At 37.4% G+C, this 15,476-nt stretch overlaps 1 protein-coding gene across 8 annotated transcripts in view; it reads left to right on the top strand.

The window, feature by feature from the left end:
* The window catches only part of CADPS2 (calcium dependent secretion activator 2), a 491,293-nt gene that overhangs the window by 327,011 nt on the left and 148,806 nt on the right, over nucleotides 1-15,476 (top strand). For all 8 annotated transcript variants that reach the window (XR_013992602.1, XR_013992603.1, XM_081038675.1 and 5 more), the window contains exons 12-13: nucleotides 3,421-3,557; nucleotides 12,137-12,324. Coding sequence is in view for 6 of the 8 variants with exons in the window: in XM_081038675.1 (XP_080894801.1) it covers nucleotides 3,421-3,557; nucleotides 12,137-12,324 (325 nt within the window). In the remaining 2 variants the exon portion in view is untranslated. The remainder of the gene's footprint in view (nucleotides 1-3,420; nucleotides 3,558-12,136; nucleotides 12,325-15,476) is intronic.

The raw sequence follows: 15,476 nt of genomic DNA, 5'->3' as shown, positions 1-15,476 counted from the left end.
TTTTGCATCAGTTGCAAAGGAAGGAGGAAAAAAAATTAGTTTAATGATTTTTCCATCTCATGTTCTGAACTCTGACTTAGATGCGTATTTTCATGGGATTTGGGTTCTTGAGTACACAGGGCTAGCTGTGGTCAGTGCCGACTGACTGACTCGCCTCTCCCCACAGTGGGGCCTTCCAGCTTGCTAATAGTCTCCACCACGTTTTCTATGCGAGCTGTTTGCAAGTCAGTGTTAACGGTCTAAATGGATACTGTCAGCCTATTCTTTCCTCTTGACCTCCAACAGCTATTACTCTAATGAAAAATTTTCATGTTCCATTTGAATACAGCCTCTATAATTCTTTACATCTATAGCAAATAGTAATCTTGTTCAGTTTGGTTTTTATTTCATGTACTTTTACCACACCTGGTGACAGTACCACCTAAAGACGCTTGGAGCATATAGCTGTTACCATAGAAACACCCACCAGTACCTTCAATTACTGTGGCCCACATCTGTAGGTAATCCATAGGTTAATCATCACAATTTATGACAGTTTTACAGTATATCGTTTAAGCTCATATCTTGTTGGTTTCTTTTAATAATTTTCTCATACTGTTTCATAAGACAAACTGCACTGAAATTTGTCATTATCAAGAAACATTTGATTAGTGCCGTGAATAATTTTCCATTGAAAATTAGTCACCGTAATTCTGTGTGATCGTAAATCTCCAAGCCTTAGATGTGGTTATATTACTGATTGAAAGCACGTTTTCCATATGATCTAAATGATATCTATGTATTTCCTAAGAATTAAATGTAGATATGTTATGCCCACAGAAAACTGTATGAAAATACTCTTTTGTAAAAATAAGATAATATTTTAATGGTAGTTGATTTCCTGTTTTACTTTAGTTCATGAGAGAATTTTAAAGTGAAAGATTTCTCATACAGGGAGATCAAAACTGTTGCCTTTTCAGTTTATTTTTATGTCTTCATAAATTCATGGATATTAATGTTATAATGCTGCATGGTGAAGTATATTTGCATGAAATATTTTGAATTGTGCCAATCAGACATCGAAAGGAAGAAGTAGAGATGATTGGTCTTTACAGCTTGAGTTTTGAAAGAGGGATAATCCCTAAGAGTACATTTCACTTTCATAGAATTACAGCCCCTGAGAGATTGTAGGGTGTTTTTTTTTTTAATAAAATTTTTGTGTGTTTGTTTTCTCATTATTTGTTTTCTCAGTATAGAGTCTATATTTGTGATTTAAATTGCTATCATGGATATTATTTTTATTACTAACGGTAATTGTTGGAAAAGTAATTTTCCACTTATGTGTCAGAAATGCTTGTCACTTTAGTAGATATATGGCTTAGAGTCATATTATGGGGAAAATGCTTCATAAAGTAAATTCACTTTTGAAAATATGATTTAATTGTAGACATGAACCATAGATTCATTTTTTCCAGGAACCTGTATATTTTATTTAAAGACTGTGTACCTATTGTTTTAAAATAGAAATTTGCTTCTCCAAACCTATGTAGTAAAAGGAGAATTATGGATTTCTTTTCTCTGAAATTTATTGTATATCCTGTTCTCAACTGAAAAGCCATTAGTGGGCATTATTTTTAACTTCTTGTTATGACCTTCTCTGGTAAAAGAAATAATGAATAACATTAAGCAGATGTTTTTTTTAAAAAAACTAGTAATTTAATTTGATAAAGGTGATACTGAAATATTTTTTTTACTCAGATAAATGGAGAAATAAAGATTCTAAGACAAATTCTTTAAAATGAAACATAATTTTCTGATTTTATAGTATATGCACCTTGCATTTTTCAATGCTCTGCCTCCTACTCATTTGATATTATTTCACATTATCATATATTTAACTTTTATTAACTATTAAAAGACAATCAGGCATAAGAATAAAATGCAAGAGAAGTTGGATTGTCTCATTTCTCAGCTCAGGGTAAGCAGTTTAGGTTAGTATTTATCTAATTAATACTAATTTACCACATGTAACGTATTTAATCATTCAGGTAAGTAATTATTAAATGTAAAGGAATACATTCTTCATGGATCATCACCTCATACCTTACATCGTCAGTGAACAGCCAATCATTGCCTACTTGCTACATTCACCTTTTGATATTGATGTGAGATACATATTAGTTTGTGTATTTTTTTTGTTTTTCTTTTAAATATGATTCTGAAGACCCTTCAACTTGAATTATATAGTTCTTCCATCAACAGATATGGCTGAAAGTTGAACTTGACATAGATCGATATGATCTGGGCTAAATATCTAAATGTGACTGATTATGTTAGCATCATGTCCACAGATCAGTACTGAGTTTTATTATGAGCCTGACTCTATAATTGGGTTTAATCAATAAACTTTTGTCTCCTTTCCTTTGCAATTTTAGGATTGTACCATATAGGTTTTAAAAACTACAAATAGCTTACATTTAGGACTCTGCTTCTTGTGATGACCAGAAATGAGATCTATCTGAGAATTTTAAGGAACAATAGAGCCTCAGCTCTACCATTATGAGAAGATTTACTTTTGTCTCCATAACTGATTGCTTGCCCAATATGTGCGACATTTCTAACAGAGCTAATGTAGCAACACCCCAGCTCTTCTTTTGGGGGATGTGTGGCTCTCTCTCTCTAGCCTTAGTAAATAACTCACATTGAAGACTTTCACAAAACATACCATTAATGAAAGCAATCATAAAAGCTTGCCTTTTGATAAACCCGCAGGGTCTATAAGCATTGAAAGATGCAATCTGGAAAGAACAATAAATTCAGGCCTTTGATTGAAGTGCCATTTGGGACGTTATGCTTTGTCTGCATATTTGTACAAACATGATGCTCCCTTTTTCATGTCTCTTAAACTTGAAGCTTGAGAGCATTCGTTGCCATTTCTACATTAAGGCTGGTCCCATTAAAAGCTCCATGCAGAGAAAAAAAGAAAAAAACGACTGGAAGTGGTCCAGCTGAAGCTGTGTGTTCATTTCTGCCCTAGTTTGCCATTTGGAAAGCAAGCTTCTAGTTATCATTACAGTTCTTTTCTGAATAGACTTGGGTTCTTTTCCAGTCAGTTCCTTCAGTCATTATGTACTTAAAAATGCATCAGCTTTTCTTAAAATTGAAACATAATATTATTTCGGTGATGGATATTAAAAGTAGCTTTGAATGAAAATACGATTTCCTCATTCCAAATGATTTGCATTTTTTCCTGTCATTTTTATTTAGGCTCCCCAAAAATTGCAATTTAGGGTCATATGCTGTCCTCTTGACATGATTTATGGAATCGAAGGTCGTCTTCTGTTATGATGAGGCATGCATTTTGTGATTTTCAAAAACTGAATCTGCCCATTATTAAACCAGAAAAACAAATGTGTTATATATGCTTTTCTGAATTGACAGATGCAGACCGTTTTCAGAAACATGGTATGGATGAGTTTATTTCTGCAAATCCTTGCAAGCTTGACCACGCCTTCCTTTTTAGACTACTCCAGAGGCAGACTTTGGACCACAGACTGAATGATTCCTATTCTTGCTTGGTGAGTAAAAGTCTGTCCATCTACCCCCCTATAGATTATAATTAAACGGTTTAAAAGTAAGAAATACTTATTGTGAAGCGGCATTTTATTCCTGACTCATTGAATAAATTGGAGTTAAGGATGGAGGATTCCAATCGATTGCTTCCCAATTTGAAAATTATACACTTGGAGACTGCTACTGTACCCCTCACTAGACAGGAGAATAGACTCAAACTCTCAGGTATAGTTTATCAGTCCCTCCGGAGAAGGCTGAGTGAAAATAGAAGGCTTTAATGAAAATTTAAAAAACAAAAACAACAAAACTCTGTGATAGGATTTACTAACAACTGTACAGACATTTTAAGGTTTAAGGTCTGTTCAGCAAATGTTGATCTTTCATTTCTCTCTTTGGTTCCTAGAAAGACAACCTATGTGATAGGGAAAAGAAAGTGGGATAAACTGTTTAAATAGGACAGTAGATATATGTAACAGAAGAAAGCTTTAGTTTCGTTTAACTCTCAAAAGATAATTTGAATTCCTTAAAAAGAAAGAAAAAGGAATTAAATCGAGTAGCTAAACTGCTACCTGGTATGTGTTGAAACCAAATTTGGGGTACAAAGCATAATTTATTTTTAGAAGGATTGCTTGACTCTTCAGAATGTGGCATTAAACTGTAGCCTAGGAATCACTGTGCCTTTTCAAGGTTTATATTTTTAGTGGCAATACCTCTGGAATTGTTCCAGCCAGAATATGCCTATTTCTATCACCATTTAATCTCTTGGCTACTGAACAGGGTAACTCCATGCAATAAAGTTACATTGTCTTTAAAATAAGATTGCAGAAAGGATGTACTCCAAGCTCATCAGAGGTATTTCAATAGACAGGAAGATACGAAACAACTTACTGTCATGAGCACACTGATGGTTTATTAATTCATTTATAGACACTTTATTAAGGACCTATTATTCAACATGTAATTCTGCAGCTTAAACCCGATCCAGCCCTAATTTGACCATTACATGGAGAGTAAAACAAATCATCACAAAACCTTTGATAGACAAGCACACGTAGAGTGAACACCAGAAAAGTGCGCTCAGTCTTGGATTCCACTCAGTGGGGTCAGTAACTGAATTGTTAGAAGTTGTGTTGAGTATGTGGGTGACCCCACATATATGGAGTATGAGGAGAACATGACAGTGTGTCTTCGATGGCACCCAGAGGGTAGTGAGCATGGAGATTAGAAAGAGAGTTTGGAGGCAAGATGACCCAGGATGTAAATCATGGCTAATTTGCAATATGGTCTTCAGCAAGTCACGCAACATCTCTCAACTTCAGCTGATATATTTGTAGCGTGGAGATCATGATAACTACCATTTATGATAGTTCTAAATATTATGATATAGTATTAGATATATTATGTACAGTATGCCTGGTATCGTGCCTGTACCACCCCTATAGTAAATATTATAGTGCTGTTTTGTTATTTTTTCTTCTTCCTCCTTTTCCTTATTACAGTTCATCTTTCTACATTTCTCACCATTCTTTTCCTTCTCTTGCATGATTTTCTTGCCTCTTTTTAAAACTCTCCATTCCCCTTTCTTCTTTGTTTAATCTTAAAATAATCCATATAGCCCATATAACCCCTCAAAACATTTTACAAACAAATATTAAGTCTGTTATATTCGCCATAGAGAGACAGTCAGAATGAGAGCAATATCCCAAATATTGAAATACTCACATAGCACATGTTTACCACTGCTACAGTTACTGGAATTTTCTTTTACTTGATGTTATAAAATGCTTTTGGAAACTAGACAATTTCACTTATAGTATCTGCTTTACCATTCTCTCTTTTTTTTTTTAATTTATTGGGGTGACAATTGTTAGTGAAATTACATAGATTTCAGATGTACAATTCTGTATTACATTATCTATAAATCCCATTGTGTGTTCACCACCCAAAGTCAGTTCTCCTTCCATCACCATATATTTGATCCCATTTACCCTCATCTCCCCCCCCACCCCTTACCCTATAGTAACCACTAAACTGTTGTCTGTGTCTATGAGTTTTTGTTTCTCATTTGTTTGTCTTGTTCTTTTGTTGTTTTTGGTTTATATACCACATATCAGTGAAATCATAGGGTTCTCTGCTTTTCCTGTCTGACTTATTTCGCTTAGAATTATACTCTTAAGATCCATCCATGTTGTCACAAATATTCCTATATCATCTTTTCTTACTGCCGAATAGTACTCCATTGTGTATATATACCACAACTTCTTTATCCATTCATCTATCGAAGGACATTTTGGTTGTTTCCATGTCTTGGCCACCGTAAACAAAGCTGCAATGAACATTGGAGCACACGTGTCTTTATGTATAAATGTTTTCAATTTTTTTGGATAGATACCCAGGAGAGGGATTGCTGGGTCATATGGTAATTCTATTCGTAATTTTTTTAGGAATCTCCACACTGCCTTCTACAATGGCTGCACAGGCTGCATTCCCACCAACAGTGCATGAGGGTTCCTTTTTCTCCACAGCCTCTCCAACACTTGTTACTATTTGTCTTGTTGATGATAGCCATTCTGACTGGGGTGAGGTGATAGCTCATTGTGGTTTTTATTTCTATTTCTCTGATGATTAGAGATGTTGAGCATTTTTTCATATGTCTATTTGCCATTTGTATGTCCTCTTTGGAGAAATGTATCTTCAGGTTCTCTGCCCATTTTTCAATTGGGTTGTTTGTTTTTTTGTTGTTGAGCTTCATGAGTTCCTTGTATACTTTGGATATTAGCCCCTTATCAGAGGCACTGTTTGCAAAAATCTTCTCCCATTCAGTCGGTTGCCTCTTCATTTTGTCGATGGTTTCTTTTGCTGTGCAGAAGCTTTTAAGTATCATATAGTCCCATTCATTTATTTTAGCTTTTACTTCCATTGCCTTTGGAGTCAGATTCATAAAATGCTCTTTGAACCCAAGGTCCATAAGTTTAGTACCTATGTTTTCTTCTCTGCAGTTTATTGCATCAGGTCTTATGCTTAAGTATTTGATCCATTTTGAATTAATTTTGGTACATGGTGACAGATAGCAGTCCAGTTTCATTCTTTTGCACGTGGCTATCCAATTCTCCCACCAGCATTTATTGAAGAGGCTGTCTTTCCTCCATTGTATGTTTCTAGCTTCTTTGTCAAAAGTTATCTGTCCATATTTATGTAGTTTTATTTCTGGGTTATCAGTTCTATTCCATTGGTCTATGTGTCTGTTTTTCTGCCAATACCATGCTGTTTTAATTATTGTAGCCCTGTAGTACAAGCTAAAGTCAGGGAGTGCGATACCTCCAGTATTGTTCTTTTTACTTAAGATTGCTTTGGCTATTCAGGGTCTTTTGTGGTTCCAAACAAATCTGATGATTTTTTGTTCTATTTCTTTAAAAAATGCCATTGGGATTTTGATGGGGATTCCATTAAATCTGTATATGGCTGTAGGTAATAAGGCCATTTTATCTATGTTGATTCTTCCAATCCATGAGCACGGAATGTCTTTCATTTCTTTGTGTCTTCTTCAATTTCTTTCAAAAATGTCTTATGGTTTTTAGCATATAGGTCCTTCACATCTTTGGTTAAGTTTATTTCTAGGTATTTTATTCTTTTTGCTGCAATTGCAAAGGAAATTGTTTTTTGTATTTCTTTTTCTGAGATTTCATTGTTAGTATATAGGAATGCAGTGGACTTTTGTACATTGATTTTGTAGCCAGCAACTTGACTGTATTCGTTGATTGTTTCTAATAGTTTTTTGGTGGAGTCTAGAGGGTTTTCTATATATAGCATCATGCCATCTGCAAAGAGTGACAATTTAATTTCTTCATTCCCCATTTGGATGCCTTTTATTTCTTTCTCTTGCCTGATTGCTCTGGCAAGGACTTCCAACACTATGTTGAAAAGCAGAGGTGATAGGGGACAGCCCTGTCGTGTTCCTGAACGTAGAGCAAAGGGCTTCAGTTTTTCACCATTAATTATGAGATTAGCTGAGGGCTTGTCATATATGACCTTTATTATGTTAAGGTATTTTCCTACTCTACCTATTTTATTAAATGTTTTAATCATAAATGGATGTTGTATCTTGTCAAATGCTTTTCCTGCATCAATTGATATAGTCATGTGATTTTTGTCCTTTATTTTGTTTATGTGATGTGTCACATTGATGGATTTGTGGATGTTGAACCATCCTGTGCCCCGGGGATGAACCCCATTTGGTCGTGATGAATAATCTTTTTAATGCATTGTTGTATTCGATTTGCTAGAATTTTGTTTAGGATTTTTGCATCAGTATTCATCAGAGATATTGGTCTGTAGTTTTCTTTTTTTGTGTTGTCCTTACCAGGTTTTGGTATCAGGGTAATGTTGGCCTCATAAAAAGAGTTAGGGAGTACTGTCTCTTCTTCAATTTTTTGGAAGAGTTTAAGCAGGATTGGTAATAGATCCTGTTTGAAGGTTTGGTAGAATTCACTAGTGAAGCCATCTGCTCCCGGACTTTTGCTTTTGGACGGTTTTGGATGACTGATTCAATTTCCTTACTGGTGATCGGTCTGTTTAGATTTTCCAGTTCTTCATGGTTCAGCCTTGGAAGGCTATATGTTTCTAAGAACTTGTCCATTTCTTCTAGGTTATTGAATTTAGTGGCATATAGTCCTTCATACTATTTTTGCAAGATCCTTTGTATTTCTGTGGTGTCCATGCTAACTTCCCCTTTTTCACTTATGATTTTGTTAATTAGTATCTTCTCTCTTTTTATCTTAGTGAGTCTAGCCAAGGGTTTGTCGATTTTGTTAATCTTTTCAAACAACCAGCTCTTTGTCACATTATTTTTTTCTATTGTCTTTTCTCTATTTCATTTAGTTCTGCTCTGATTTTTGTTATTTCCTTTCTTCTGCTGACCTTGGTTTCACTTGTTCTTCTTTTTCTAGTTCTTTAAGGTGTAAAATGAGGTTATTTATTTGGGACTTTTCTTGTTTCTTGAGATAGGCCTGTAATGATATAAATTTCCCTCTTAAAACTGCTTTCGCTGCATCCCGAATATTTTCGTAGGATGTATTTTCATTGTCATTTGTTTCTATGTATCTTTTGATCTCTCCTCTAATTTCTTCTTTGACCCAGTTGTTCTTTAAAAGTATGTTGTTTAATCTTCATGTATTCGTGTTTTTCCTGCTTTCTTTTCGCAGTTGATATCCAATTTCAAAGCCTTGTGATCAGAGAATATGCTTGGTATGATTTCAATCTTCTTAAATTTGCTGAGGCTGATTTTATGTCCCAATATATGGTCTATCCTTGAGAATGTTCTATGTACACTCGAAAAGACTGTATAGTCTGATGTTTTAGGATGAAGTGCTCTACATATGTCAATGATGTCCATTTCATCTAATGTGTCATTTAGGGCTGCTATTTCGTTATTTATTTTCTATTTGGATGATCTATCCATAGCTGTCAATGATGTATTTAAGTTTCCTTGTATAATTGTGCTTTGGTCAATTTCTCCCTTTAGTTCTGTTAGTAGTTGCTTGGTATATTTTGGTGCTCCCTGATTGGGGGCATAAATATTGATGACTGTTATGTCTTCTTGTTGTATAGTCCCCTTTACCATTATGAAATGTCCATCTTTGTCTCTTATTATCTGTTTCACCCTGATGTCTGTTTTATCTGATATCATTATGGCTACACCTGATTTTCTCTGGGTACCATTTGCTTGGAGTGTCCATTTCCACCCTTTCACTTTGAGTCTATGCTTGTCCTTGTAGCTGAGATGTGTCTCTTGGAGACAGCATATGGTTGGGTTTAGTTTTCTGATCCAATCTGCTACTCTGTGCCTTTTTACTGGTGAGTTAAGTCCATTTACATTTAGGAAGATTATTGATACGTGAGGATTTCCTGTCATTCTATCTCTAGTTTTCTGGTAAGGCTGTGTCACCATTGTTTCTTTGCCTTTTTGTTGTTGTCTATTATTTCTGTGTGGTGGTATTCTATGATGTTACCCTCTGTTTCTTCTTTTATTACAGTGTATATTTCAGTTCTGGATTTTTTTTGAGTGGTTACCCTTAAGTTTATGTAAAAGAAAGTTTGATATTTAGAGTATTCCATTTTGTTCAGGACGCTTACTTTCTCTATTCCCATACTCCAGTTCAGGCCTTTACTCTCCCCCGTTTTATGTTGCCACAAATTGTCCCTGTTGATGGTGGTTGAATAGCCTCTTTTAGTATTTCTTGTAGTACAGGTTATGTATTAGAAAATTCCCTCAGCTTCTGTATGTCTGGAAAGGTCTTTATTCCTCCCTCATATCTAAAGGATATCTTTGCTGGATCTATCATTCTTGGCTGATAATTTCTCTCTTTCAATAGTTTGAATATTTGGTTCCACTCCCTCCTGGCTTGTAGAGTTTCTGCTGAAAAATCTGATGATTATCTAAAGGGCTTTCCTTTGTAGGTTACCGTCTTCTTTTCCCTGGCTCTCTTGAGGATTCTTTCTTTGTCGTTGATTTTAGACAGCTTCAATACAATGTGCCCTGGAGAAGGCCTGTTGGGATTGAGGTAATTAAGTGTTCTATTTGCTTCTTGGATTCGGGGATCCAGTTCTGTCCACAAGTTTGTATTCCCTGTTCCCTTCTCTCTTTCTTCTCCTTCTGCTATGTCCGTTATTCTTTTATTGCTCTTTCTGTTGGAGTCAGAAAGTTCTTGTAGAGTTCTTTCATTTCTTTTAAGTCTCAAGTCTTTCTCCTTCCATTCGTGTACTTTCCAGGTTTCTATCTTCGATGTCACTGATTCTTTCTTCCATCTGGTCAACTCTACTACCTAAGCTGGCTATTTCGTTCTTAATTTCTTCTACTGAGTTCTTAATCTTTAGAAATTCCATTTGGTTCTTTTTTAAAGTTTCAGTCTCTTTCGTAAAATGCTCATGTTGTTCTTTGATTGTGTTTCTGAGTTCATTAAATTGCCTTTCTGTGTTTTCTTGCATCTCGTTGAATTTTTTCAGAACTGCAATCTTGAATTCTCTGTCATTTAAGTCACATATTTCCGTATCTTTAAGTTCCTTTTCTGGAGACTTTTCACTTTCTTTCTGAGCTGTCTTGTTGCCTTGGTTATTCATGGCAATTACTGATTTATTATATGTCTTCCTAGACATCTACAGGAGTGGCTTTTGCATCAGGTTGATAAGAAGAGTTCTTTCTTTTGTTTTCCAATACTTGTTGGTAGAATGTTTTATTTTCTCTCCGACTGCAGCCTTTGTTTTTTCTCTCTCACACAGTAGTGCTGTGTTTTCTCTGCACTATTCTAGCTTCTCACACAATGGGGGATTCCCTTGAAGGTGGGCTTGTCCTCTGTTAACAGTTCGCCTGCGTCATAGGGCACCACGTCCCTGTGGGGGTACGGAGAGCTTTTGAAGTTCCAAAGCATTTTCTGCACCAGATTCAGAGCCCGTATGTTTCAGCAGTTCTGTTTACTCCTGCAGGGATCTGTCCAGATAGGTAGGGCCAGGGGCGGGGTGAGTTGTGAGAGGTGGCCCAGAGCAATGGCTGCGACCACCATCACAGCCGGTTCCGCTTCTACAGCTCCCTCTCTTTTGCGGGAATTAGTTGGGCTGCGAATCTGTGTCTGCAGTCCACAGTTTTCAGAGCAGATAATATTCTGTTGTTTTGATCTGACACTGCTACTGTTCTGCTTCTAGCACCGGGCAGGTGGGGGCGGGATGAGCTGTGGGAGGATAGGGAAGGGCAGCTAGTCTCAGTGCCTAAGACTTCCGTTCTCTGCTCAACAGTGAGGGCTTAAACCACCGTTTTCAGCCTTCTTCCCTCAATCTTTGCTCCGAGGTCTCTGCCTCGTGAGCGTTGGGTTCAGCCGTGTTATATGCTGCCCCCTCAGCCCAGTGGGCCATAAGCGGAGCCCTAGCAGGAGCCCTAGCAGTCCGAGTTCTTCCCTCTCCCGCAGCTGCGGTAGTTCCGGGATGCAGGGAGCATGGAGCACTGAGCTAGGTCTGCGTCCTGCGCCCACGCAGCTCCATCTCCGCACTTCTTCTCCCCCCCCCCCTCGCACGATTCTCCCACCTTTAGGTGAATTCAGTAGTGGGCCTCTTCGTCTTGCCTGTCTGCTGTGCAGGGAGTCCTTTGTGAAGTTGTTGTTGTTCGATTAGTTGTAAATTCCAGGGGAGCTTTACAGAGGCTCACCTCACGCTGTCATTTTGATGACGTCTCTACCATTTTCTTTTTAATTGATTGATACAGAGGTTGCAGTTTGGGGAATGCCATTTTTTGTGACTAACCATTCAGATACTGTGAATAAATTTGACTGATTTTGCATGACACAATTGCAAACCAGATTGACCCTGCCTTGCGTGGCAGGAAAGAGAATGGTATTACATAGGTTGCCAGTGTCCCAAATCAGTTCCAAAACTGATGATATTTGCTTTTCTGAAAATAATGTGAAACATACCACTAATAAAAAGAAAAAAACGGCGAAAGACACTTCAGTGCAGCCTCTGTTTATAATGCCTAACAGCAGCTGCAGAAAAGCAGATCTTACTACAGAAAGAAAAAAATTTTTTTTCTTTTCTTTTGCAGGGTTGGTTTAGCCCTGGCCAAGTCTTTGTGTTAGATGAGTACTGTGCGCGCTATGGTGTGCGAGGCTGTCACAGACATCTCTGCTACCTGACAGAACTGATGGAACATTCTGAAAACGGTGCTGTCATTGACCCCACCCTGCTCCATTACAGCTTTGCATTCTGCGCCTCTCACGTGCACGGCAACAGGTATTTTCACTTGCAAACACACAGTGAAACGTGTGGGGTTGATCTGGGAAGAGAAAAAATGTGCTTTGCTATTATCACCTAGTAACAGATTTTAAATAGCAAACACTTCTTGGAAGAGAACAAAAACCCACAAAGGAAAAATGTACATCGATGTGATGTAGGTGGGCTGCACATTTTATGTTCCTTTTTGCCAATAAAGCCGGGGGGGTGGGGGGAGAAAGAATCAGAATGTGAGATTTGAAGTTGACTTTTAGCTCTTATAGGCCACCTGGTACTAGGTCTGCACAGCTTAAGGGTCATCGGTATTTCTATTGTAATGCATTTATACGAGTATGTCTGGGTACGTTTTGTTGATAGATTTGTGTATTTCTAATGATCCTTGCTTTTCCACTGGTTTCATAAAGCAAGATGAATACTGGAGTTCATGTAGTGTCTTCTCCCAGCCCCTCCCCTCATCTACACTTTAGGAATAAGTATCTTCTTTTAGCACTCCGGTGACCTCACCTCTTGCTTTACCAAAAGGACATAAAATCATCTAAGCAAGCCCCCAAAACTATGCACCTCTGAGTTTAAAATCTCTCCATGTCACTCCACCTCTCTTCTCTTAATCCTGTCCCAGAGAACCTTTGCTAGGTCTCCTCCCATACAGGAGGTACCCCTTATCCTATCCCCTTGTACATTCAACCATTATCCCATTTTCCGCTCTTTATGTTTCCTTTCTTCCCACAAACCTGTCTAAGCGTCACCTAGCCTCACAACATAGCAGAGTGGTCAAGAGAGTCAGAAGTCAGACAACCCGGGTTCAAATCAACACTTATTAACTATGTGAGGTAGGGCAAGCTTCTTAATCTATTTGGGTTTTCCCTTCATTACCTCTAAGAAACACATAAAATAGCATCTCTCCCAGAAAGCATACATTATGTTAGGGATTAAATGCATTAATATATATCAAGTACTTAGAACAATAGTACCTGGCACAGGAGTAGTCAAAAAGTGTTCACTGTTAGTTTGTATTGTCTTAAGTGTTATTATTATGGCAAGCTACTTTTCCATCGTTCTCTTCCCAATCCAACCTCTCACCATTCTGTCTGGCTTCTAGCTCCTCACTTGTCAGTGAGTCTTTTGGAAATGGATTACGTAGTGACCTAATCAGCAGCCTGTGCCCCAGCCTCACGCTCCTTATGCTCATTGAAAAGCTGGTGCTGTGGCATATCCAAGCCTCCGTGTTACCTAAAATGCTGCTTGTCTTCCCTGAGGCAGCACTAACTCCGCTTCCTCTTAATCTATTCCTGCGACCATCTCTTTGCTAACAGTTCCTGTTCTTCCAGACTCCAAGTACAGTGTAATGTTTTTTCTCACATCCGTTCTTGAACTTGCCCTCTTCTTTCTGAGAACTTTTCTACTTCAGTGAAAAATTCTACTTCAGTGATCTCACCTCTTTTCCACAGCTTCAACTCTGACCTCTCTTTTTACAGATAATTCCAACCCAATTGTTCTCCTAAAGTACAGATCTCTGTCAACAGTTGGGGGCTTGAATGTTCCACTGTCACTTTTCAGCTCTCCTTGTATAAAATTAAATCTGTCTTCTCACTAAACCAGCTCCTATACCTTTTTTAGGTCCTAGAAAAAGGGAACATTCCAGGCACAAAGTAAGTGTCTGATGAACGAACAAATGAATGACTTCATTATTGATGTTACTGTCACTTCCATTAATGGCCCATTCACTTTTTGTTCATCTTTATCTTTTACCTCCTAGACCCAGTTTGTTGCCAATGTCAATATTCTGTCTTCATTTTCTCTCTTTTTACTATTTCCATGCATCTGCCCTAATTCTGGCCTTCATTTTTTCTTACTGATCTATCTTTCTTCATTTCTCTACTGCTTTTTTCTCCATACAGTAGCCTAGCAATCACCTTCTAAATTACAGATTCATTTTTACTATACTCCTTTAGAAAAAACTTCAGTGGTTCTTATTTGATTATTGAATTAAAAATCGATTCCAAGCGATACTATTAAGGTTTTCCCAATATCATCCATTCTGAAGTCCAAGTATTTTCCTCATAATCTTTACCCCAGATACCTCTTTATTCTGCCTGTAATGTTTCTCTTTTTCCAAGTTTGTAACAGTCAGATATCACAAAACTCCTCTAAGAAGACTTCTGTTAACTCATTCAAACACTAAAAACCTTCTCTCTGTAGTTTTCTAATGAACTTTATTGTGTACATTTATATACACCCCCCCACACACACACACCTGCTTCTCTTCTACTAGATCGTATTTTGAAGGCAAAACCTAGTTCTCATTCACCTATTATCCTCTCAAGACCTCACCACAGTGCCTTGCATATTGTGGGTGCACAATAAATATTAGTTGAATTTAAGTTGTCACTGTTGCTCTTTCACATCCCATAATAAAATAAAACTAATCCTAGTCTCAGAATCTATTCTGGCTTTGACCTCATTGGGAAACTCAGCCTTACTTGAGAGTTAGGGGGATTGTATTACCCCAAACTAAACCATCTACACTTAGCAAATGTGCAGAGAAAGAAGGGAAGGGGACAGGGAACAGTCAGGATGGCTGATCTTTGATAGACCGTGTGGGAGGGTCTGTTTTCCTAAACTGTCTCCCATCTCCTGGCTCTGTCTTAATTCCTCCTGACCCATGGATATCAAAGGATAGGCCTTCCAGTGTTCGGAAGTTCTCCGGAAGGCAGGAAGATACAAAGGTTTCAGTGAAACTGACATGCCTGACACATTTTGTATGATCAGATTATTTTAGTCATTAACACAGAAAGGTAAAATTAAATTGAGAACGTTAAGTAGGAAATTCAGCTAATGCTCCCGCAAAATGTATGTATTTGAGACACATTTTAATGGAAAGTTACTCAGCCAGGTGGGAGCTGCTGCCACCACCTGGGAGGCAGCCTGATTTGAATCTGTAGGTTGCCATAGTTACTTTTATTCTGTAAAAGTATTGTTTTCTTTGTAATGATACACTGTAAGGTGTAATGTAAGTTATGTTTGTAAGTTCATGTGTATATTAATAGTACACATTTAATCCATTTTCCAGGTTAAAAAATGTACATATCAGGTATCTCTGGGTGGTGTTTTAGAATAGAAAGTTGAGTCAGTCTCTGATCCAACATTTAGGT

Source organism: Rhinolophus hipposideros (genome assembly GCF_964194185.1).
Source record: "Rhinolophus hipposideros genome assembly, chromosome: 25".
Taxonomy (NCBI): Eukaryota; Metazoa; Chordata; class Mammalia; order Chiroptera; family Rhinolophidae; genus Rhinolophus; species Rhinolophus hipposideros.
The sequence above is the reverse complement of the archived record's forward strand: the minus strand, read 5'-3'. Positions and strand labels throughout refer to the sequence as shown.